Source organism: Peromyscus leucopus, chromosome 7 (genome assembly GCF_004664715.2).
Source record: "Peromyscus leucopus breed LL Stock chromosome 7, UCI_PerLeu_2.1, whole genome shotgun sequence".
NCBI lineage: Eukaryota > Metazoa > Chordata > Mammalia > Rodentia > Cricetidae > Peromyscus > Peromyscus leucopus.
Window position 1 is genome coordinate 15,886,234 of NC_051069.1, and position 25,002 is coordinate 15,911,235.

The 25,002-nt window shown below is 41.8% G+C and overlaps 1 protein-coding gene across 2 annotated transcripts in view; it reads right to left on the reverse strand.

The window, feature by feature from the left end:
- Positions 1 to 25,002, reverse strand: part of Sin3a (SIN3 transcription regulator family member A) — a 69,341-nt gene that overhangs the window by 17,954 nt on the left and 26,385 nt on the right. For both annotated transcript variants that reach the window (XM_028865060.1, XM_028865059.2), the window contains exons 4-16: positions 24,386 to 24,492; positions 23,401 to 23,683; positions 21,526 to 21,777; positions 20,493 to 20,645; positions 20,209 to 20,367; positions 16,570 to 16,659; positions 13,008 to 13,126; positions 12,177 to 12,387; positions 11,249 to 11,365; positions 9,207 to 9,445; positions 7,667 to 7,850; positions 5,998 to 6,571; positions 3,311 to 3,480 (exon numbers count right to left, since the gene is read on the reverse strand). In XM_028865060.1, coding sequence (XP_028720893.1) covers positions 3,311 to 3,480; positions 5,998 to 6,571; positions 7,667 to 7,850; positions 9,207 to 9,445; positions 11,249 to 11,365; positions 12,177 to 12,387; positions 13,008 to 13,126; positions 16,570 to 16,659; positions 20,209 to 20,367; positions 20,493 to 20,645; positions 21,526 to 21,777; positions 23,401 to 23,683; positions 24,386 to 24,492 — 2,658 coding nt within the window. The remainder of the gene's footprint in view (positions 1 to 3,310; positions 3,481 to 5,997; positions 6,572 to 7,666; positions 7,851 to 9,206; positions 9,446 to 11,248; positions 11,366 to 12,176; positions 12,388 to 13,007; positions 13,127 to 16,569; positions 16,660 to 20,208; positions 20,368 to 20,492; positions 20,646 to 21,525; positions 21,778 to 23,400; positions 23,684 to 24,385; positions 24,493 to 25,002) is intronic.

Consider the following 25,002-nt stretch of genomic DNA (forward strand, 5'->3'; position numbering starts at 1 on the left):
CAATAAAAGCTTCACCAAGTTTTAAGTGGGGGAGAAAGAGCAAGGTAAAAGTCTAGCCAAGACATGAACTCTCTGCACCATGAAGATTCTCCTCCTGGCTTTTACCTTGTTAAAGAGGACTAAGTACCACTTACTCCCTATTCACATCCTCTTAAGTATCCGGCCTCTCTCAAAATCCTTGGAAAAGGCAGCACTATACATCCAGAAATGTCTAGGGGACATGTACACTCACAGCCACGTTTAGCCTTTCATCTGGTAACCTGGAATGATGTAGGGATGGTTTTGGGGATTTATTTATTTATTAATTAATTTATTTTTTTAAATAGAGAAGCACCTGCATTGAAAAGCTGGGTAATACCAAGGTCAGAGGTGTTGAAGTCTCAGAAGGGCTGGCAAAGGCGGAAGTATATGCTGAGTGTCCAGTGCAGAGAAGCACGAGAATGGAGATGGCCAGGAAGAAGGGATGCTTCCCTTGTCAGGTCCTCACATGATGACATCATATTTGAGCTCTGTTACTAAGATATCTGAGACTGCCTACTTAAGAGTTAACCCATCTTTTTGAGACAAGGTCTTATGTATCAGAGGCTGTCCTTGAACTTCCTATGTAGTTGAAGATGACCTTCAACTTTTGACCTCCTCCTCCAAAATGCTGAGATTATATGTATATCGCCACACCCATTTTATGGAGGGTTGGAGATCCAACCCAGGCCTTCATGTATGCTTGGCAATTAACTATCAATTGAGCTACAGAAAGCCCCAGCCTGAAAAAGTTAAGACAAATGTATGGCTTGACCTTGAAACTTGTTCAACCAGAATTGAACTTCAGGGGACCACCAAGTAAAAAGAAAAGAAAAGATGATTAGAGCCAGCTCACTTTAAAGTTATGAGAAGTGTGGTGGTTTGAACAGGAATGGCCCCCACAGACTCATGTGTGTGAATGCTTGGCTCATAGGGAATGGCACTGTTAGGAGGTGTGGCCTTATTGGAATAGGTGGAGCCTTGTTAAAAGAAGTGTGTCTTTTAACAAAAAGAAGGCTTTGAGGTCTCATATTCTCAAGCTACATCCAGTGTGGAAGTCTTCTCCTGCTGCCTGCTGACCAAGATGTAGATCTCTCAGCTCCTTCTCCAGTACCATGCCTGCCTGCATGCTGCCATGCTTCCCGCCATGATGATAATGGACTAAAAACATTTGAAAATGTAAGCCAGCCCCAATTAAATGTTTCTTTTCTTTTCTTTTGTTTTTTCGAGACTGGTTTCTCTGTGTAGCTTTGCGCCTTTCCTGGAACTCACTTGGTAGCCCAGGCTGGCCTCAAACTCACAGAGACCCGTCTGGCTCTGCCTCCCGAGTGCTGGGATTAAAGGCGTGCGCCACCACCGCCCAGCCTAAATGTTTCTTTTTGTAAGAGTTGCTGTGGTCACGGTATCTCTTCCCAGCAATAAAACCGTAAGACAAGAAATTTGAATGTCTTAAAAACACATGGATTTGGGTTTTCTGGAGGAAACTCCTGTTTTCCAGTTTTTAAAAGTATGTTGATAGCATTAACCACACAAATTCATAACCAGATTCTTTTAAGTAAATAAATTCTATTTAAAAAACTAACCTAAGGCTTATGAAAGCTAATTTTATTGGCTTGGTACTATGAAAGACTTTGTTCCTAGCTATAGCCAATAGTAAGATTAGAAGCAGAAACAGACATGGGGGAAATGGAGCTGGTAATTTATATACATTTAGGGAATCAATAGGGATTTGTATTTCAAATTATGAGTATAGCTGACTGTCAGTCATCATCCAGACCCCTTATGGGAAGGCTTAAGTAGCTTTCAACTTTTAGAGTTGCCTCACTAACAACTTTGGGTAAGACACAAGATTCAGTTACATTCAGCTTTCTTTACCAATCCTGACTACATTCTATGAGCATACAGAGGCATATATCCTTCCAAAGCCAAGGGAAAAGCAATGGTCCTTTGCAAGAGTCAGTATTTTCCTCAAGGGAACTCTAAGCCTTTCTCTACAATACAGAAGCAATGTGGACTCCAGGGAAAAATTTGCTTTTTCTATCTTCTTAGCTCACAGAATTCGTGTACTCTGATCCCCTAGGGAGTTCAGAATACTGGTAGGAAGTCTATCGAGGTAGCAGAAAACCTGTGACAACCTTCCTATCAGAAGGATAACACAGTTAGAAAGAATCACATTGGCTCACACCTGTAATCTCAGTACTCAGGAAGCTGACACAGAATAACACGTGTGACACAGAATAACACGTTCAAGGTCAGTCAATGCTATATAGTGAGATCCTGTCACAAACAACTCAACATATTGAAAAATTCCAGAAATAAAACATAAAAGCAACCACAAACTTAACACAGTGAGTCTCAGATAAATGAGGGGGGCAGAACATTTTAAAGGACTTCTAATATTAAATAAGGCAAATAGACAGAATCACCATCATCTACAGAAAAGGCAATGTTACATCTATGTTTCCTTCTCAGAAAACGTTAAGAGGTGAACCTCTATGTTTTCTTTAAGTGGCCATTAGGACAGGCTCTGAGGAGGGTCACACTACTGCAAAGGTACACTGAGAACAACTTAAGATCCATTCCAAGGCTGGAAGAGTCATGCTTTGTTGACAGGAGAAACAGATGTTGTACAGCTGTCTCCTCTGAACAGAAACATCAGACTCAGGAAGTAAAAGCGTACAAGAATCAGTAAGTAAAGGAAACAGTTTCGAAAGCTTCTGAAAACTTGACTTAGAATTGACACCCCCTGACACACAACGGGGGTCTCATGTATCCCAGGCTGGCCTAGAATGTAACTGAGGAGGATGCTGAATTTCTTATCCTCCTGTAAAAGCAGTAACAACATCTGGGGAGAAGACACCCTCTAATAGATCAAGCTGCCTTCTGGTTGTGCAGGAGCTCCAAGGATTCAGCTTCTGTGAATTGCCAGCCAGGCAATGTATGGTAGACTTTTCAATGAAGCGCTAACTTTGGGTTACCCATGTTCTTTAAATAACCCCAATAAACGTAATGGTTCACTGAGCTAGATTTGGTTAGAAATATTTCTTTGGTTTGTTGTCAGTGCATCATAAAGGGTAAAGAAATGCTTGTTCATGGTCTCTCCTGGAAAAGCCACACAACAGACTTCATTTTAACTTGGTCCTTTCCATTTCAGAGACACACATTTATAAACACTGTATATGGTTAAGTTGCTTTCCTTTTCCCATAGAAATCTTGTTTTTTCTTTGCCTAACCTACTTTTAGGTTAGGACACCTTCCCTTGGCAGTCCTAGCCTCTAGCATACCCTCTCACCTGTCTGACGATGCTCTGGATTAGCTTGTCCATAGTAAAGGCAATGTAGGCGTGAATGGTGAACATCTCTCTCAGTGAATCTTCATACTGTGATGAGTCTATGTTGCCATCAAGCAGGCTCCGCACCATGTCCAGGAAAGCTGGGTAATAATCTTCTACATCAACATCCACTATGGGAAAGATGAGAGAGATAAGACCGTACTCTGCTAAGACAAGCTCAAGGACAGAGAGCAGGGAATCCCAGAGCTGGCCTATACAGCCTTTGAAAGAACACACACCAGATATGCAAAACATGTCGGACTGGACCCAATTCCAGCAAAGGTGAAATCTATAGGAGGCTGTAATCACCAGCACCGTCCGTCCCAGAACAGTGACTGCAACTTCTACAACAGCTTCCAACACAGAGAGACTACACGGGAAAGATATTTTACAGCACTGCTGAGTTCTCTGTCATCTGAGAGCAAAATATCCCAAAACATCCCATTCAAGTTGCTGCCTCCTCCACTCACACAAAACCATTTGCAAGGGGGACATAAGCTCATGAAGCTATTTCAATGAAGAGTGAGCAGAGACAAGAAAAGGCAGGCATAGTTAGATGCTAGTAGCACTTGGAGAACTCTTGGTAAGCACAACATCAAAATATCTGATTTTATCATGTCTTTTCTTTAAAATGAATCTGCAACACTGTACCCCACAAATTATATGAAATGACTTGTCCTTGTCGCACATGGAGCACTTCACCCGACAGCTGGGACAAGTCGGACTAGTAGAGACAGCAATTAGGACAGGGTACTAGGAGTGGGGACTCCTCAACTCACCGAAATAGCACCCACCAAAATAGCACCCATATATACAGAGCTCAAAACTAACCTCATCTTGGCCAGTGTGGCACAAGCCTATACCCTGGGGAGGTTAAGACAAGAGGATTTCTGAGAGTTTGAAACCACCCTAGACTACATAACAAGTTCCTGGTCAGTGAACACTTTGTAGCAGGAGACCCTCTCTCAAATGCCAAAAAAGGCTGGAAATCAAAACAGTGGTGCAAGGAGGTTACTGAGCCTTCACTTTATTATTTTCCTTATTCTCTTTTTTGACTAAAGTATGATCACTATAGAAAAATGTATCGAACTATAAAATTCTACTTGTGGGGCAGGGGAAATGGTTCAGTGGGTAAGGACACTTCATACACAGAAGGGGCCCCAGCACGCCTATGAAAGCCTGGCTGTCACCACCTGACCCTCAGCACTGAGGTGGGAAGAGAGAGAAGCACTAAGGTATGCTGACCACCAACCTAGCTACAGGTTCAGTGAGACCCTGCCTCAAGGCGTAAGCTACAACATACTAGTGGATACTCCATGCTTTCCTCTAGCCTCCCTGTACATAGGCCTCTGCAACCCCCCCCCCCACACACACACGGAAAAATTCATATTTTTGTCCCTTTGTGCATACTGGTTGCATTTCGATAGAAAATTCATTAAAAATGTTAATTACAAAAGGAACTCTTCTCACTGATTTAACTGGCCACCTATTTGTAAGGGAAAACAAAAAAAAGATCCACCTAAGCCAAACTAGGTGGATGTCACAGACAGGCAAAACAAACAATTACTGTTTAAAACACGCTACTGGCTGGAGTTTTGTCACAGAATATCACCTTGTCTAAGCCCATGAAAGAAGCAGGTAGCCTCTGAAATATGCTAGGATAAAGCGGAGTCCAAACCACAGATCTGTCGCCAAAGCTATGACTGGCATGATCACCCAAGAACAAACTATTGCAGCCTAAGTCCAGGTTAAGACAGTAATCAAGCCCAGATTTGCTACTGTATTTGTAATTTCTACTAAACATAAGAAATTATCACACTTAAGCCCCAAAGTTGTTTCTTTCGTGCTAGGTCTAATACAGATAAAGGCCTTTCAAAGGGATTCCTGGAGCCATCAGTTCAACAGATAAGAAGCTACAGTTGTGCACAGGATTCCCACAACAGTTATTACTACTTCATCAAGAGCACAGAAAGGAAGTCTGCAAGGAAGCGTCCAGCTCTCAGGTTAAATACCTAAAGAATGAAACCGTTAACGGAAGTAGGCAGCACAGCACAGCGTCAAGCATAGGGCAGCTTCTTTAATGAGCCCTTGGCTTTCCTTTTCTTGAATTCTCTTTACCCCTTTGCTGTGTCTCACACCACTTTGAGTCCCAATCCCTTTTCAGAAAATATCAGGATGAGCCATGAAGCCCATTAAAGAGAAGCTTGCTAACACACATCTAAGAACATTCCTATTTGTCATAAGCATGAATAACGAGGAATTTATATGTTGTTATGGGATGGAATGAACTGACATCTCTTCTCATCTGAAACACTGCTCATTAACCTAGCCAATGAATCTCCCATCCCTCACATGTCCACAGTGCTAACGATGGATCCCATGTGTCCATAAACTGGGTACTGTACAAGGTGCTATATATATATCTTTCCCTAAGCCCTCAAGCAACCCCATAAAGTAACAATTACTGCCTCCATTTTATTGGTTCATCTGTGGGTTCATGGATTTAAGGAGGGTTACACAACCAATTAAATTGCAGAGGTAGGATATGAACCCTAGTTCCAATCTAAGGCAGCTGCAAATTTCATGAAACCCCAAAGCCAGTCATCCACCCTCCATATGTTCTGAAAGCCAACAGTCTAAGCACTCACTAGGCTCTTTGAGACGTAGCTGTATGGCAGGGCTATCACTCTTGTCTCGCTTTATGCCTAGCACCTCCCGTTCCCACTCTCTCTCGCGGTTTTCTTCTTCAATTTGCCGCTCAGCTTGGGAACAAATCCGTAGCAGCCTCAAGCAGAGAATCTGATGCAGTCGCATAAATATATACCAGTTGTTATTGACATAGAAGAGGTTATATACTTCATCCATCCCTCTTAACTTTTGAGCTGCTGTGTTACTAAATAACAACTTGGACTTAGGGGGACTACCCCCGACACCATTGTGCTTCTTAGGTGCCCCTGTGGCTTCGTCCACATCCATTTCTTCCTCCTCTTCTTCTTCCACATCTGAGAGATCACCTCTCTGAGCAAACAGTAGATCAGGAATGAAATGATGCATGATTTGCTTGATTTTGTACTTGTCCTCTTTTTGAATGCCTGTTTGCCTCTTCACATGATGGATAATCAGAGCAGCAGCATCTTCTAGGATCTGTTTGTCTTCATAGGCAAGTGAGAGGTGTGGGCCAACAGGTACACCAGAATTCTCTTCTGTAGCCTGTTCTTGTCTCTGATGGAACAGACAAAAAAGCATTGTGTGACATGTATACAGCAACAAGCCCACAAGACTACATCAGCAATGCCAGGTAGTGGTGGTGGTGGTGATGGTGGTGGTAGTGGTGGTGGTGGTGGTGGTGGTGCAGCACACCTTTAATCCCAGCACTCGGGAGACAAAGGCAGGCAGATCTTTGAGTGAGACCAGCCTGGTCTACAAAGCCAAGTACCAAGTTCTAGGATAGCCAGGGCTATACAAAGAAACCCTGTCTTGGAAAACAAAAACAAACAAAAAAACTATACCAGCAGTGCATTTTATTATTAATCATAGTGGAAATTAGGCACAGTGGTACCTATCTATAATCCCAGCCTTTGGGAGGCTAAGCCAGAAAAGGTGAAAGTTCTAAACCAGTTTGGGCTTATGTAATGAGATCCTTTCTCAAAACAGACAGAGACATGATAATGGATACCCAATCCAAAATATAGGAACTGACCTAACAATTTTTGTCTCTCTTCCAAATATTCATAGGTACTAAAGATTAGTACTTCTAGATACTGAGGACTTCAGAGAATTGACTTTAAAATTCTAGATTATCATTTACGGAAGATATAAAATATTAGGGTGGAGTTTGTCACATGGAGGTTAACATGATCAAACATAGACACTTAAGTGAAAAGTTCACTTAGTATTTTTATTCTTCAAAACTCAGGACCACTTTTAGAAAGCTCCCTACCTCCTAGTACAGGTCATATTCCCTCTGATTCTTGGCTCCTATTACTATTTACACTCTCAGTGAGTGTGCGGAGTGACAGGGATTACTGAAACTCTTGAAGATGAGGTAGGTAAGAAGGTCTCCACAAACACAAGACATTTGTTGGGAGAAGTGGGGGGCAGAAGGTGTGAACAGAAAGTAGAATGGTAAGTTGGGAAACTAGAGGAAGAACTAAGTGTAACAATGAGTCTTAGGTTTAAAGTGGTAGACCAGGAATCAAAAGCTATGATGGACTCTAATCATGAAGCAAGAACCAGCAGCTCTCAGTGACTGCAGAGTCAAAGCCAGGCTGAACACAGAGAGCAAAGTTGACAGAGATGTAGAATCACCCAGCTCACCTCATCATAGATGCTTTCAATCTCATTGAGTAAGCTCTTAGACCTCAGGACCTTGGTGTCATTCTGTTTGAAGTTGATGCCCTGGTGATCCAAAGACTTTAAGTAGTACTTCTCATTTTGCTCCCGCCACACCTTGTTAAAGCCTCTCTGAGCTTCTCGCCATTCTTCCTCTTTCATCTTCAACCTTAGCAGGGTGGGAAGAGGTGTGAATAACAATGTGAGAATTCAGAGGGTTTAGAAATGAGAAATATGCCAGGCTTATTTGATTTGATGAAAACGCGAACCTATGCAAAATCTGGTCAATTGTTGGTACTTGAGATAATAACCTTGATATTATCTAAATGAGGTTTTTTTCCCCCTCAAACAAGGGGGCTTGTTTTTCTAGACACGTCTTGCAGTGAAGCCTTGGCCTGGTACACAGACCACACAAGTCTCAAACTTAGAGCAATTCTGCTTTCCACCTCCCCAATGCTGACATTATAGGCATGAGTAACCACATCTGGCTTCCTTCTGTGAAAATTCTGGAAATTGAAAAGGCAGGTTTGGTGGTGCACACCTTTAATCCCAGCCATTGGGAAACAGAGGCAGGTGGATCTTTGTGAAATCAAGGCCAGCCTGGTCTCGAAACAGTTCCAGGACAACCAGGGCTACACAGAGAAAGCCTGTCTTGGAAGGAAAAAAGAAAAAAAAAAAAAAAAAAAAAGAGGTTTTTATGAAGGAGCATGGAGCTGTTTCTGAGACAAGGCCTCACTTTGAAGCATTGGATGACTTGGAGACCAGGCTAACATCAAATTTACAGCAATCTTCCTGCCTCTGCCTCCCTAGTGTGAAGACTATAATAAGCATGAGCCACTACATCTGGCTTTGATGAGTATTCTTCAAAAGTGAGTTCTCCTTGGCCAACTAAAGTAACACTGAACTTGCTTCTATGTCATGACTTAAAATGTTTACTGAGCTAATGGAAATGCAAAATCCAAAAGAGGGCATTTAGTGACGGGGAAGATCGCAAGTTCAAAGCCAGTCTGGACAATATGAAAACTTATTCCAAAACAAAGTGTACACAAAGACACACAAAACACACACACACACACACACACACACACACACACACACACACACACACACGTTGGGATATGGTAAAGCATTTGCCTACCAAGCATGTTATACAAATGGTCCAAAGTGCAATCTACTGAGAAACAAAAACTAAAACCCAACCCTCAAATATAAATTCAAAGCACCCTATCATACACTCACTTTTCTCTAAGGCACAGGGAATTGAACTCAGGGACTTACGCATGTTACACAAGCACTCTACTACTGAAGTACATCTCTAGTCCTTCAACCATTTCCTGTCAAAATTTGTTCTATTTGGTATATAAAACCCTATTTAAGTTCCCCCATTCTACTCTGTCCCCAAAGGCTAACCAACAAGAAAAGAGAGAACTGGAGTTCTGATAAGATAACCATGTGGAAAATCAAAGCCCTATTTAATCAGACACTGAACCTGTCACAAAGCATGTAAAAGCCAGAAGATACAGACCTTTTGAGGACAATTGGAACAGCAATGGAGGGATTCTTCCTCAGACCATCGATGATATCAGCTGCTTTATCAGCATATATCCTCTGGAGTGCTTTTCGATGAATAACTTCTGATGTGCCCCCAAGGGTGTTATCCAAGCGAAATTTGGCTTGTTCCTCAGCAGACAAGCGGGAAAGTTTTTTCTGTATTGCTTCCAGAACCCGGATTGTTGCCAGATTGGTCTCTAAAACTACATCAAGCTTAAAACAAAAAAAGAACAAAAGAGGGTGCTCAGGCCCGAAACCAGAACACAGCAGAGCTGGGAGAATAAGGGGGAGTGCCATGTAAGACTCTCTGTAAAATATCAACAATGGTACTCTACTACTTTCATAAGGTTGGTTTCTGGAAGAAATGCCATAGACATAAGTCATAAAGCACATAAATTGATTAGCAGTCATCACTCCTATCAAAACTCCTACCACATACTGTTCAGCACTGCTGACCACAGGGGCCTAAGAGGAGGCTATTATACTGATCCATTTCCTTACACTTTTGTTTATACTGAGACAAAGTCTTACTATGGGTGACCTGGAATTTGCTATATGGACCCGACTGACCTTCAATTTGTGGCAAGTTCTTGCCTCTGCTACCTAAAGGCTGGGATTACAAATGTGAGCCACTATGTCTGGCCTGTGAACTTCTCTTCAATTGCAGAAACCCATTACCTACAGTAAGAATACAATCCAAAAAGACAGTTGTGAGATTATAGGGTTTAGGAGGGTACTAACTTAAATAGGTCTGAAACATTTAAATATTAAGTTAGTGCTTCACACCCAATGGCAACAAATTCAGGATTATCCTTTACTTTTGAAACATCGAACCATGTAGCCCAGACTGGTATCCAACTGATGATGCAGCTGACAATGACCATAAATTCCTAAATCCTTCTGCCTTCCCCACCCCAGGGATTATAGGTATACTCCATTGCCTTCGGCTAAAAATGTTCTTCAGCTTGATTAAAAACTTCCCATAGAAGCCAGATGTGATGGTGCACACGTTCATCCCAGCACTCAGGAGGCAGAGGCAGGTGGATCTCTGAGTTCAAGGCCAGCCTAGTCTACAGAGAGTTCTAGGACAGCCAGAAATATCCAGAGAAACCCTTTCTCGCTATATAAATAAATAAAAATAAAAAATAGTAATAAATTAAGAAAAAAATCTTCCTATAGAAATTAACACTTAATACAATTTATTTTTCTGTAATGACTGACCAGGCCATTAATTCTAGGGGTGTGGTGGTTCAAATGAGGATGGCCCCAATAGGCTCATATATTTAATACTTAATCCCTGGTTGTGAAACTGTGAGGGAAAGGTAAGGAGGCATGGTTTTATTCGAGGTGTATCACTAGGGGGTGGACCTCTAGGTTTCAAAAGACTAGTATGATTCTCAATGTCTTCTCTCTGCCTCCTGGTTATGGACTAAGATGTGAGCTCCTAGCTATTCCTTCCCTCTACTACATGGACTCTCACACTCTGCAACTTTAAACCAAGTTAAACTCTAAGTTGTCTTGGTCATAGCATTTTATCACAGTGATAGAACCTAACTAAGATGGAGAAAAGACAGCAATCACCAGGCAGTGGGGAGACTGCATATGATTCTTCTGAAGACGGAATTCTGGCAGAGTTACGTTGGCAGGAGATCTCTCCCACTGATTGAAGCAGCAGACCCAGTCAACTCAGTGTACTCAATAAGCTAAGTCAGATACATACATGCAAAATACAACTGACTCCCTTTGGTGTAAATGTCATCGAAATAGTGGAGATTTCTGATCTTAGTTTCAGAACTTCCCTTCCTACAATAGGGGATCTCTACCAGCTGATTCATCCATTCTAGATTTCTCATCCCAGCAACCACCTTTACAATGTAAGTCTTACAGGCATGTACTACTAGGGTCAGCTCTCTTTTTTATTTTTATTTTTTTAAGCTAACTCATACATAGTATTTAAATACCCCTTAATTTCACATCGTCCTTGTGCCCCAAACTTCAAATCACAAAGAAGGATACCTCAAATCGTTCATCTTCACAACGATAAATATGTTCTTCATACTGAGTCTTCTTGGAACTAACAAAAGTGGAGTCTTCAGACCATGATGGGAAGGAAACCCAGGTATCATTTAAAACCTTTGGGTAGTAAAAGAGGAGGAAGAAAAGCTTGTAAAAACTTACTGGTAATTAAGTATTCTCAATAAACAGACAATGCTACAAAGAGGAAAAAACATTTGGTAAGTGTCCTGGCTAGTTTTATGTCAACTTGACAAAAGCTAGAGTTATCTGAAAGGAGGGACCCTCAGTTGAGATATTGCCTCCATAAAGTCTGGCTGTGGGGCATCTTCTTAATTAGTTATTGATGGAGAGGGCCCAGGTCATTGTGGATGGTTCCATCCCTGGGATGCTGGTCCTGGGTTCTATAAGAAAGCAGGCTGAGCAAGCCATGAGGAACAAGCCAGTAAGCAGCACTCCTCCATGGCCTCTGCATCAGCTCCTGCCTCCAAATTCCAGCTCTGTGTGAGTTCCTAACCTGACTTCTTTCAGTGATGAACAATGATATGGAAGCATAAGCCAAATAGACTCTTCCCACCCCCACCAAGTTGCTTTGGTCATGGTGTTACAGCAGAGCAATAGAAAGCCAAACTAAGACAGTTTATACAGCATAGAGTAAGGGAAATTCTGGCCTTTCTTATAAGAGGATTGAGCATATAAATAAGGACACTTGCCACCAAACCCGAGCACCTGAGTTTGATCCTTGGAACCCACGTGGTAGCAGGAGAGAAGCAACTGACAAGTTGTCTCCTATCTCTACAAGCAGACCACAGCTTATATGCATATACACGTATCACATAAATAAACGAAAACTTTAAAAAAAAATCCTGGCCCTGGTCCTATCACTACTACCCTCTTTGGAAGAAGCTGAAGAACCAAGGCTGACTCTTACCTCTTTACACAGAGGAGTCCGTCCTGTACATTTGGGCTGCTGGTAACTTTTTGGTAGGGCTCGGTAGCTAGAGCCCAGTCGTTTACAAGAAGCATAGTCTATCTCCATGGCAATGCCTTCTGTAGCTCGTTCCTTTGGAAAGCTTTCCAGATGTACAGACTCCTTATAACCCAGGAAGTTTTTAAACCAATTAAACAATTCAGGAAATTTCCTAAGAATCAAACCAAAAGCTGGTAAGCAATTCAAGGCAAGATGCAGTTATTATGAGGAACAACATTACAATTCATGGTTGGGTCACAACTCGGCTACCACAATTATTTTCTACCTGAGAGGCATCCTTTAACCAGTTAGGTTCCATTTTCCTTATATAATGCTCTCCAACAAGACAATAAGAAACTAAGAAGCCATTCTTTGGCTCAAGAATATTGTTTCATTATTCATATAATCCTCAGGATGGAAATGCAATCAAGATTCCACAGCCCTGGGAGATCAGTGTCTATAAATATTAGTGCTGGTCAGTCAAGAGACCATGAGTGCACCATCATAGCTGATACATTGTGAACACTTTTTTTTTTGAGACAGGTGCTCTCTATGTAACCCAGGCCATTCTGAACTCACCTGCCTGTCTCCCTGGTACTGGGATTAAAGGCATGTTCGACCACACCAAGTTCTACCTGTTTTCCCATCCTGAAGCTATACGAGAAGACTCACAAGGCCCTCCTGACATTGTCACCTGTGACAACTACTCCACTACCTTTGTCTATAACTTACCCTACAATCTCTGCATCGTCACAGCCCAAGTACTAGGGCTACACTCCTCACTTCACTTACCCCAGAAAAGGAGAGACTAGTTGTACAAGCTCAGCTCGAGAGATCACCTCCTGGTTAAAGATAACAAGACAGCGCAGAAAGTTTTCATAGGCCTCGGCACTCCGAAGAGCCTTTCGGACCTTATGGAAACAAGAGAAGAAAAAACGGTTACAAGGAGACTCAGGGTCATTAATTTGTTTTGTTTTGTTTTTTGAGACAGGCTTTCTCTATGTAGCTTTGGCACCTTTTCTAGAACTCACTCTGTAGCCTGGGCTGGCTCTACCTCCCAAGTGCTGGGATTAAAGGCCCGTGCCACCACCACCCAGCCCAATATTGTTTAATAGGGTAAATTTAATCTGATATTTACTAAGGATCATTGTTATTTCATTTAAATACGATCAAAGAAACCACCTTAAAAAGAAAAACTAATAGCCGGGCGGTGGTGGCGCAAGCCTTTAATCACAGCACTGGGAGGCAGAGCCAGGTGGATCTCTGTGAGTTGAGGCCAGCCTGGGCTACAGAGCAAGATCTAGGATAGGCACCAAAGCTACACAGAGAAAACCTGTCTCAGGGTGGAACAAATACACAGACCCTGCAGGTGATGGAACTACAGATGCTGGATGGTAAAGCACAAAGGATCATTTTACCAGTCTCTTTCGTTTTACATGCGTTTAAAATTTTCTATAAAACATGGATCATGCATTACACCTTCTCATATGCTTGCTACTCCAGACTGTCAGTTACCTAAGCCCATCTTAATAGATATTTACAGGAATCTTTGTCAACACTGTTTGTATATCCTTCTTCCTAAACCCTTGGTTGTTTTGTGTCAGGCATGATGTCACGTAGCAAAGGCAGACCTTAAACTTGCTATATGTAACTAAGGATAGTCTTTAAACTCTGGATCTTCCTCCTGAATGTTTGGAATCGCAGCATTCTTGAGGCAGAGGCAGCAGGCATCACACCAAAAAACAAAACGGGCTGAGAAGGGGCTAGAAAGATGGCTTAGTGGTTAAAAGTGCTTCCCATTATTGCAGAGGACCCAGGGTTGGGTGCCAACAAACATGAAGTAGTTCATAACCACACCTACATACATATGGCATATAGGAGTTCATAAAGGCACTCATACATATACCTAATAATTAAATCTTAAACCAACAACAGCCTGAGGACATGGCTCAAATAGAGTTTGGATTCCCAGCACCCACATAAAACACTAAGGCACAGCAGTACAAACTGTAATCCCAGCTCCCAAGAAGTCGAGAAAGGAAGACCCCTGAGGCTTACAGACAAGCCAGTGTAGCCAATCAGTGAGCTCTAGGTTCAATGAGTCCTTTTCTCCAAAAATAAGGTAGAGAAGCAACTGAAGATGATATCCAGCATTGACCTCTGACCTCCACACATAAATATGCACACACCTAGACCTAGACAGACAGACAGACAGAGACACACACACACACACCCCAAACAAGGGGCTGAGAGATGGTTCAATAAATAAAGCACTTGCCATGCAACTTTGAGGACAGAGTTGGGATCTGCTGACCACATAAAGCTGTAATTCCAGCACACCTACAGTGAGACAGGAGGCAGAGAGAGGAGATTCCCAAGAACTCCAGGGCCAGCTACCTTAAGCTGTCAGTGGTGCGCAACAAAAAAAACCCTGCCTCAAGTAAGGTGAAAGATTAGGACAGACACCTATGTTTTGATGTACACATACCAACATTCACATTCATATATTCTCTCTGTCTCTCTGTCTCTCTCTCTCACACACACACACACACACACAGGCTATTATCCTATTATAGAATTGAAAACTAACATTTTAAAGTCTCAAAAATGTAAACCATTTAGCAGCTGACAGAAAGCTAAGGCAGCTGTTAGCACTGCGGATCTGCAGGCCCAGGACGTATCAAGAGGCCTGACTGTATGTTCAGATTGCCTCCTCCTATGTAGAAGGAGGCACAGAACATGCTCTACACAGATTAGACTGGAATTCACAGATGTATAATGCTCTGATATGAAAGGCTTTTTATTAAAAAAAAAAAAATGTTTGAGGCAGGATTTCACTGTATAGCCTAGGCTGGCTGATAACGTGTGGTAAGTCTCCTGCCTCTGTCTCTCACGTGCTGGGATTACAAGTGTACACCATTACAATTAACTTCTGAAATAGGAACTTTTAATGCTAGATTAAAGAAGATTATACTTTTTGTACTATATGCCAGTTGTTTGCTTTAAATTTATCAGCTTTAAAACCTATGAAAAAGTAGAAAGACGTCTAACGGACCCTAATCATAGTCACTCCACCTAGATGATAAACACATTGTAAATTTTGTGTCATCCATTAACCATTTTTTTTCTTCCAATGAATTGAAAAGCAACGTCAAGATAGTCGTCATATACATACTTTTAATTATATATATGTACATATTCATACACATATCTACAAAAATGTACTCCTAATACCATTATCCTTCATAAGGAGAGCTCCTCAAGGCAGAGAGACAGACAGATATCTGGAGCTATCATTAATGCAGCCATTAAATAATTTGTTTTCTGTAAACACCCAGAGATACAAGATAGGATCCTGGGAGAGGCCAATCAGCTGTCCACTTGACTGATGGAAACTGCTTGCTAATCATCAACTTGGCTCCAAAGACAGAATCCAAAACACAAGTACAGTCAAACTAAAATAGCATTCATGGTGTCCACCAGAAATTTCAATTCTTAGCTTTTGCATAAAAACACCTACAGATCTTCGAAAACATTCAAATAGTCAAGAATTCTCAATCTAGGCATGGTAGTGTATGATTTCAATTCTTAGCTTTTGCATAAAAATACCTACAGATCTTCGAAAACATTCAAATAGTCAAGAATTCTCAATCTAGGCATGGTAGTGTATGTCTACAGCCTATCTGGGAAGTAGAGGAAGAACAGTAGTAGTTAAAAGTCATCCTTGGTTTCAGAGCAAGATTGAGGCAAATCTGGGTGACAAGAGCCTGTCTCAAAACATGCAAAATGGAATTCTCACTCCTATAACCACCCGGAAGTGTCAGAACAACTGGATTACAAGTCACCTAAGGCACTGCAGATCCAATGCAGAGAAGATGCCTAGTGTCTAAGGTACTGAGCTCCATGACTAGTACCACTAATAAAAGAAAACAAGGGCATGGGAGCATATGCCCTTATTCTTAGCACTAGGGAGGCAAAGGCAGCCATAATTCTATGAATTTGAGGTCATCCTGTTTTACACAGTAAGTCCCAGGCCAGCTAAGGCTACATAGAGAGATGTAGTAAGATGCCTCCCAAAAAAAAGATAAAAGAAATAAAGAACTATAGGTGGGCTACATGTAGTGGCACTTGGGTGGCCAAAGAAGGATCAGGAACTGAAGGCCAACCTAGGCTACAAGATGAGTTCAAGACCAACCTAGTTACATACAGAAAGATTCTGCCCTCAAACAAAACAAACCCAAAGGATTAAATAAAAACAATGCCAAAAAATCTTAATCAGTTGACACTTTTGAAACAAAACCTTGGGGATTAGATGATTATCCTTAACTAACATCAAATGTTACCCATTACTCACCTTATCAAAAAATAACGACTCAGTCCCAACACCATGCTTGCTGGCATCTGCCATTGAAGACTCCTTTAGACTAAGCAGTTTGGGTTTTTTCTGGAATTAAAAAAAGAAATAAAGAAAACAAAAACAAACAGCACAGAATGAATTTAATTTTGCTAAAATGGTTCTACTACTGCTAATAACTTAGAACAAAGGAGAATTCAGTCACAAATTTCTATCACAACCTTTTCTTCTACTTTAGTTTCCTTGACAATTTCTTTCTTCATCCAAGGCTTACAGATCACTCTACTCACAGATGTCCCCTCCTGTGACCCAGGTTTAGAATTAGCTTCCTTCCCTTTTTATGCTGCCTTTAATCTCATGATATTCCTGCGTCTGCTCCTTTCAGAAAATCCTACTGGCATTTACGAGCATAACTTAAGCCTGGCTTGTGAAGGTCAGAGGTAAGTTTAAAGATTCTATTGAAGCCATCTGCTGTTCTAAGTAAGACTTTGTGGTTCTGGACGGCTGAGGCTGAAGAATCAGCGGTGATTAAAAGATCAGCACCAGCCAGGCATGGTGGTGCACGCCTTTAATCCCAGCACTTGTGAAGCAGAGGCAGGTGGATCTCTGCAAGTTTGAGGCCAGCCTGGTCTACAAAGAAAGTTCCAGGATAGCCAGGGCTATAGAGAGAAACTGTCTAGAAAAAAAAAAAAGGAGGGGGGGGGAGAGAAAGAGGGAAAGAGGGAGAGGGAGAAAGGGAAAGAGGGAGAGAAGAGAGCCCCCAGCACTGTTAAAGTGAAACCTCTGCATCGCGGGCACAGCTGAGCTGAGAAATGAGTGGCAATTAAGAAGAGACCATCACTGAGGTGGCATCTTCTGGGAAGTGTTCTCTGAGAGCACACAAAACCTGCCAGAGGTGGCCAAGGTCATACCTCGAAGTGGCAGTCAAACTTGGTCATGTGTAAGTCTCCCAGGTGTTACTAGTTTTGAAGGCATGAAAGAGCCATAGAGAGCAGCTGAGGCTTGGTACTGGACAAGGCAAGGAGAAACCACTGGTGAAGGTGCAGCTGAGTAGCAACTGAAGCCCCAAGAAAGGAGTCAAGCAGGGAAAGTTGAGGTTGGCAGCATGAAGAGCCCCGGAGAGGCTATTGGTGAAAGGGCAGCCTGGTTTCATTACAAGACCCAAGCACTCTGGAGGTGCGAGGGCCATGGGAGGACTGCTAAGACCAGCAGCAGTGGAGTGGAGCCAGCCTGAGTCTAGAGGACAACCCGTGTGCGCAGCAGCAGTGGTCGGAGCCAGAAGACTGTAAGTGGATCTCAGACATTGGACACACTTATTTAAGCAGCTAGTTTGGTTTCCTTTATTCAGACTGCCACTGTGCCCTGGCCGTTCCCTCTTAAAGAAAGGATTTAGCTCATTTTTGATTTTACAGGAGCCCATAATGGAGAGACTCTGAACTTTTAAGGAGATTTCAGGTTTTTAAGAGACTGAATATTTTAAAAAGACTGAACTTTTGATATGTTTGAATTTGTAGCGACTATGGGACTTTCAAAGTTATTTGTTTTATTATATTCTGATACTAATATTAATAAAGCATTTTGGGGACAAATGAAAAAGAAAAGGTTCTACTTGAAAAATGATGTTTTTTGTGTCAAAGTGACAAAGGGTCAGTTGTGCTAGCCAGTTTCATGTCAACTTGACACAAGCTGGAGTCATGTTAGAGGAGGGACCTCTAGGATCAGGCTGTAGGCAGGTGTAGGGCATTTCTTGATTAGTGAAGTGGGAGGGTGCAGCCCATACCTTGTGGGCTCCATCAAGCAGGCTTAGCAAGTCATGAGAACCTGTAAAGACTACTCCTGACCTCTGCATCAGCTCCTATTTTCCAGGTTCCTGCTCACTTCCTTCCATCATGAACAATGATGTGGAAATGTAAACAAAATAAAGCCTTTCTCCCCAAGCTACTTCTGGCCAGTATTTTATCACGGCAATAATCACACTAACCAAGACACTTTCCCAGAGCCAGAAGTATCTTTATTAAGATCTAATACCACACTAACGGCTTTCAGGCTGGCATAAACTATCTGGAGTTTAAAAAAATTTTTTTAACCCACACTACTACTTCAACTTAAAGATTCATAGGAAAAAAAGTAATTAGTTCATTGTCTAGTAGACAGCATAGCCATTCCCACTAATACTGTTACTCTGTGGTTTTTGAGTGTTACTCTGTTGCCCTGGCTGACCTCAAACTCAAGAGGCCCGGCTGCTCCTTTGCTGCCCGGCCCACCTCAGTGCTGACAGTACAGGTGTCGCTGCAACACTAATCAGACTAATTTCAAATTGAAAGCCAGGCCGTGGTGACAAACACCTTTTTTTTTTTTTTTTTTTTTGGTTTTTTCGAGACAGGGTTTCTCTGTGTAGCTTTGCTCCTTTCCTGGAGCTCACTTGGTAGCCCAGGCTGGCCTCGAACTCACAGAGATCCGCCTGGCTCTGCCTCCTGAGTGCTGGAATTAAAGGCGTGTGCCACCAACGCCCGGCGACAAACACCTTTAAATCACAGTGCTTGGGAGGTAAGAGGCAGGCGGATCTCTTTGAGTTCAAAGCCAGCCTGGTCTCCAAAGCCAAGGCTATACAGAAAAATCTTTTATCGAAAAATTGACTTTTACAACTTCTCCACTACCTACCTACCTGTGAGGAAACTACACCAACTCTGAGCAGCTCCTGTCCCTCTGGGGTGTCAGAACTAAGCATTAACATACTGTTTCTACCTGTGGATTACCAGGTGTAAAGGAAACAGACCTCAGAGAGCTCTTAGCTATTTGCTGACTCTTGCAATCCACGGTACTTTTTGAAGTTAAAAAACAAGCACCACGCCATTACTCCACTCAACCTGACTCCAGAACTGAAGAAAAACCACTGCAAGCACCAAACCAACCTTTCAGAATGCGTCAGCCCTTGGAGCCACTGGACACCCACCCCTCCCACTGTCTTTCCTTCTTTAACCAAGTTCAATAGACACCTATACTCCACATTCCCAGAGACATTCAACCCTGAATACATTCAGCTTCCTTCTTATCACAGACATACTCAAAGAGAGCAAGCGGGCTTTCTACTGACAGACCATCAGTGTCTACTTAATGTGAGTTACGAACAGGAGCTTAAGACTGCCCGCTGGTACAGCCCAGATTGCTTTCCTTGAAGACTAAGGTAATATAAGGAAGATCTGTCAACCCAAAAAGAACCAGGGGTAGGAGAGACCTCTAGCCAAAGTGACTGAACAAAGCCTCTGCATCACAGGGGCACTACGCTCACAAGAGTTGAGTTTCCTCAGAGAGCATTCATTTATTTATGATGTATCAGTTTAAAAATATTCTTCCTGTAACACAAGGTAAGTTTAACATATCAAATCATGAGAAAAATTCAGAAGTCTCGGTAATGAAGAGCCAAAGCTCATAGAGCAAAGAGGAGAGAACCCAGGAAAACACACACACAAACACACACTGACCCACACGGTGAGCGCAGAAAGGACACAGGAAAACACACACACAAACACACAGTGAGTGCTCTTCCCGCCTGCCTTTGTAGGGGCTTCTGTGACCTATGCTAACTTGCTCTGGATATACAGGTTCCAACCCCCTTACCATCTATCTGTCTACTCTCACCTTCACTGGTGGTGTGGCTCCTGTTCCAGAGTGTCTGCGGATCTGGCAACCATTCTGGCTGGGCCTCTGTGGCTTGTTGTTCAGCTGGGGCTTCTTCACAGTGCCTCCATGATCATTTCTCACAGAATCAACCTTCTCAGCAGTTGTTTTGCTTAAAAGCTGATTAAGACATACAAGATATCAGTACTCTAATCAAAGTGTCATCTAAAAAGTCCCCTGTAACTGTAGCTTTCAAACTTAGGGTGACAATCTTAAATAATGTAGTTTGTCTAACTGAAACTTACCACCGAGCTGTTGGCGTCCGGCAAGAACTGTCCAAACTCAGATAACAGATCCTCCTGGTTTTTGAAGAGACGAGCCACCTGGGCATACACTTCCTGCTCCGTCAAGGCTGGAGTATAGTTTCCTCCAGCTTCCTTGGCATTCCGCTGTTCTTTCTGGAGAATGACAGAAGGGGACAGATGATACACACTAAGGGAGCTACTCTTCTGAATCCTACAACACACACACAACAATTATTTTCTGAAATGTTTGGTATGGCTAAAGTATGTTATCTACTTAAAATACATTAAAGGAAGTATTTAATTACTGTTTTGAGAGTCTTTTGAGAAGAAGACGAGGCTGAATGACAGGTATTTATAAAACTAAGAACATGTGAATGCTCCTTTAATTAAAGTGATAAAACACAAAACATTAGAAAACTTTGTGCATGTTCTCTTGTAAATCATGATACACAAATTACCCTCAGAAACTTCCATTATGAAACAAGCATCCTCTTAACAAGCTAGTGAACTTAAAATCTCCTGACAAGATGTTACAGGGCAAGCCAAGCAGGCAAGTAAACCCGGCTTCACAAACACACATTACATTCTAACCAGTTAATATTCTCAGTAAGGACTCCTGGGCACAATGGATACTGTAGCTTTTCTCAGATTAGATACCCTCTGAGGCTGGTAGTTATGTAAGCAGAGTCTAATTTGACCACAACAAAAACAAACATTTTTGAGCTTGGTGTGCTGGCAACTGGCACCCCATTTACTCAGGAGGCTGAGGCAAGAGGATCACCAGAGCCCAGGATCATAAGACCTGCTTAAAAAGGGATAAACGAGCCGGGCGGTGGTGGCTCACGCCTTTAATCCCAGCACTCGGGAGGCAGAGCCAGGTGGATCTCTGTGAGTTCGAGGCCAGCCTGGGCTACCAAGTGAGTTCCAGGAAAGGCGCAAAGCTACACAGAGAAACCCTGTCTCGGAAAAAAAAAAAAAAAAAAAAAAAAAAATTATAAAAAAAAAAAAGGGAATAAACGAGTAACCCTCTTACCTGGTATGTGTGTAAAATCTCCAAAAATGCTTTGTAGATGTCTGGTTGGCCCTGGAACCTGTTCTTGATCTTATTAACGTAGTTGATGGCATGATTGAACTCCACGGGCTGATTGTTCTGCAAAGACGGGGCCGTTCCCAAGGAGATTGTCACTGGTGTGTGAGGCTGGACCGGTGGAGAACGTGGGGACGCATACGGTGGGAGTGGGGGAGTCTGCTGACTGGTTGGAGTATGTGCTTGTAGTTGGGAAGGCTAAAAAGAAACAAGTCTTTATTTTCCTCAAGAGCACAGGTGGTATGACACTGGAGAAGAAAATTCAAACCCAAAAAACCAAAACAAAAACCCAAAGTATATGATCAACCCATATCCTTTATTTACTCATTTAAGCCATTAAGTACTACTTTCAAGTCAAGTCATTTTGGTTCAATTCAAATCATATATATACAACAGGATAGGAAAAAGTTCTCACATTCTTACACTATCTCAACATCAAATTTCCTAAATACAACTTCAAAAAAGGAGCCATTCTAATTATAGGGATAAATTTTTCATATGCATTTTTTTTATTTGTAGCTATTTTTATTTTTTTAAATTTTTTAAATTTTTTAAATTTTTTTATTTATTTTACAACACCATTCAGTTCAACATAATAGCCACAGATTCCCCTGTTCTCCCTCTCTCGCCCCCCCTCCCCCTCCCCCCTTCATATGCATTTTTTAAGCTCACTGGCTTAACAGGTGCAAATTTAAAAAAAAAAAACAAAAAACAAAAAACCTCATCCTACTTTTTCTTTTTTTTTGGTTTTTCGAGACAGGGGTTTTTCTCTGTGTAGCTTTGGAGCCTGTCTTGGAACTTGCTTTGTAGACCAGGCTGGCCTCGAACTCACAGAGATCCACCTGCCTCTGCCTCCCGAGTGCTGGGATTAAAGGCATGTGCCACCACAGCCAGGCTCATCCTACAGTTTTTTAATGTCAATAACAACAACTCCATTTTTCCTGTAATCCAAAATGATGTTTCTAGACCAGCTCTGTTCAATAGGACAGAAATGATAGAATCTTCTTTCTTTTTTTTTTTTAGAATCTTCTTTCTTTGTGCCATTAGATACAAGAGCCACCAGCTACATGGTGATTCTTGAGAACATGAAATTTGGTTAGTACAACTAAAACGTTGAATTTGCTTGAACTAAAATTCAATCCTATGCAGTTAGCAACTATTCTAACACATCTAGATCAAGAATATCTTCCACTTATTGTAGTTATCAGGTGATCTGGCAAACGGAGTAACTTGATTGTGTTTTTTTTAGACAGTATTTTATACAACTTGGGATATCCTCAAATTCCTTATCCTCCTGCCTCCACCTTCCACGTACTTAAATTTATGTCATCATGCCCAGTTCTGCAAAGATGTAAATGGCAATCATGTGAGTAAGAGTCTAATCTGACCATGAGAAAAACAATCACTTCTGAGCTATGTGTGTTGGCAGCACCTACAGTGCCAGTTACTCAGGACCATCAAAGCCCAGGATTATTAGACCAGCCTGAGCAACATAGAAAACCCAAGTCACAAAACAAAGCAAACCACACACACACACACACACACACACACCCTTTTCCTACTTGTGGTGTCAAAGGACTACTACAAAGCCAGGTCAGAGGCTAGCTAAACAGAAGCTGAGGACAGGGTCCTACAATCTGTTGGCATGACGACTTAGGTGAGTATCTAAATAATGCAGTATATAAACATGAACCATGGATTGGGTGAGATGTAAACATCTTCTCTGATGACATCGTGGTTGCAACTTATACATCTGAGTCTCATATAGGGGAACGTCTGAGAAGTACTTTCTAGGGGATTCAGTGTCTGCCCACAACTCACCTTGCTGACTTTGGCAGGTGTGGGCTGAGGAGCTGGCTGAGCAGGAGCTGGAGCTGACTGGGCTGAAGGTTGGGAAGGATGTGGAGGTGGTGGCTGAGGCTGGGGCTGGATGCCATGGGTGGGGATCTGATGAACCTGCCCAGGAGTTGTCACGTTCACCATGTCATTAGTCTGCACCTCAATTTTGTAGCCAGGAGGCAAGAAGGTATTGAAGCCCATGATCAGATCAGGATGGCCTTTAAATAACTGGGATACACGGCTAATCACACCTGGAGTATCAATACTGACAAAAACAAAGAAGAAAATGATGAAAGGCAAGCGTGACAAAAAAATCTAGAGGAAAACTAACTTCTCACTATGTTTCCTCAAAACAGAAAGCCTAATAACCAAGGCCAAAGAATTCAAATTCCAAAGCCATTTAGCTTTAGAGCTACAGGCTTGGTCACTGTTTTTTATTCATGGCAACAAGTCTATCAAGCAGTTGTACAGACAACAGTACACCTAAAACTGTAATTCCCAAGCCAGACCCAACCTTTAATATACCAGTATGAATTGTAATGGGCTTGTGTCCTGTGAGCCATGCCAGAGAATCAGTGCATCTTACAACAATTACAATAAAAATCAAGCATCCTAAAAATATACCAGTGTTACTTCCCTGACTGAAATAAGCATCAAGATAGATTTTAGTTAAAATTTACTGGTACAGATTAAAAAAAAAAAAAAGCCTAAGTGCTCTATAATTTCCATCATAAAACCAAAATACAGTGATGCATAGCTGTAGGCTGAGGCAACAGGACTGCTCAAAGTTCAAAGCCACTCTGAGCTATGTATAGCAAGACTCTAGTCTCAAAAGCCTTCCCCCAATAAAAATAATAATCTATAAAAAGGAAGTAATTGTGTGTGTGTATATATATATATATACATATATATTCCCTCTAAAAACATGCCAAGCATAAACTTAAATGCAGTCACAGAAATCTTTTACCTCTGCGATTTAAATTCCTTCATGATATCAAGGAAATCATTGTAGACCTGAGGCTGACTACCAAACTGCAGCTTCACCTGGTCAAGATAGGACAGGGCATCCTCCACCTGAGGCAGGGATACATTTCAAAGATATGAGAAGTCAAAACTTTTAACAACAGATCATCCATACTCAAATCAAGACAATAAGTGAATTACACACCAAGTACCAGAAATTAGTATGAACACTTAAAATATGATTCAAATTTAAAACAAAGATCAACTCAAAATCTATACCCTTGCCTTAGATAATTCTGTAGGGAGTGATCAGTGACTAATAATTATATTACCATACTATTCACTTAGCCATTTCATAAGTACTTGCTAAGATAGAACACAGCAGAACCAATGCAGGTTTGAAAGAGTCAATCACAAGTTAAAACCATAACTCCATAGAAATTTGCTCATATCTAGTGTAAATCCTAACACAGTGGGTGTAAAGTAATTACTAAAAGCCATAATAGCACACGGAAACAGCATCACTTTCTCCTTCAAAGGGAGGGAAATCCAAGAGGTGATTTATAAAATGAAACCTAAAGACAAGTACATGTTAGCAATGTGAGGTCCTGTAAAGAATGC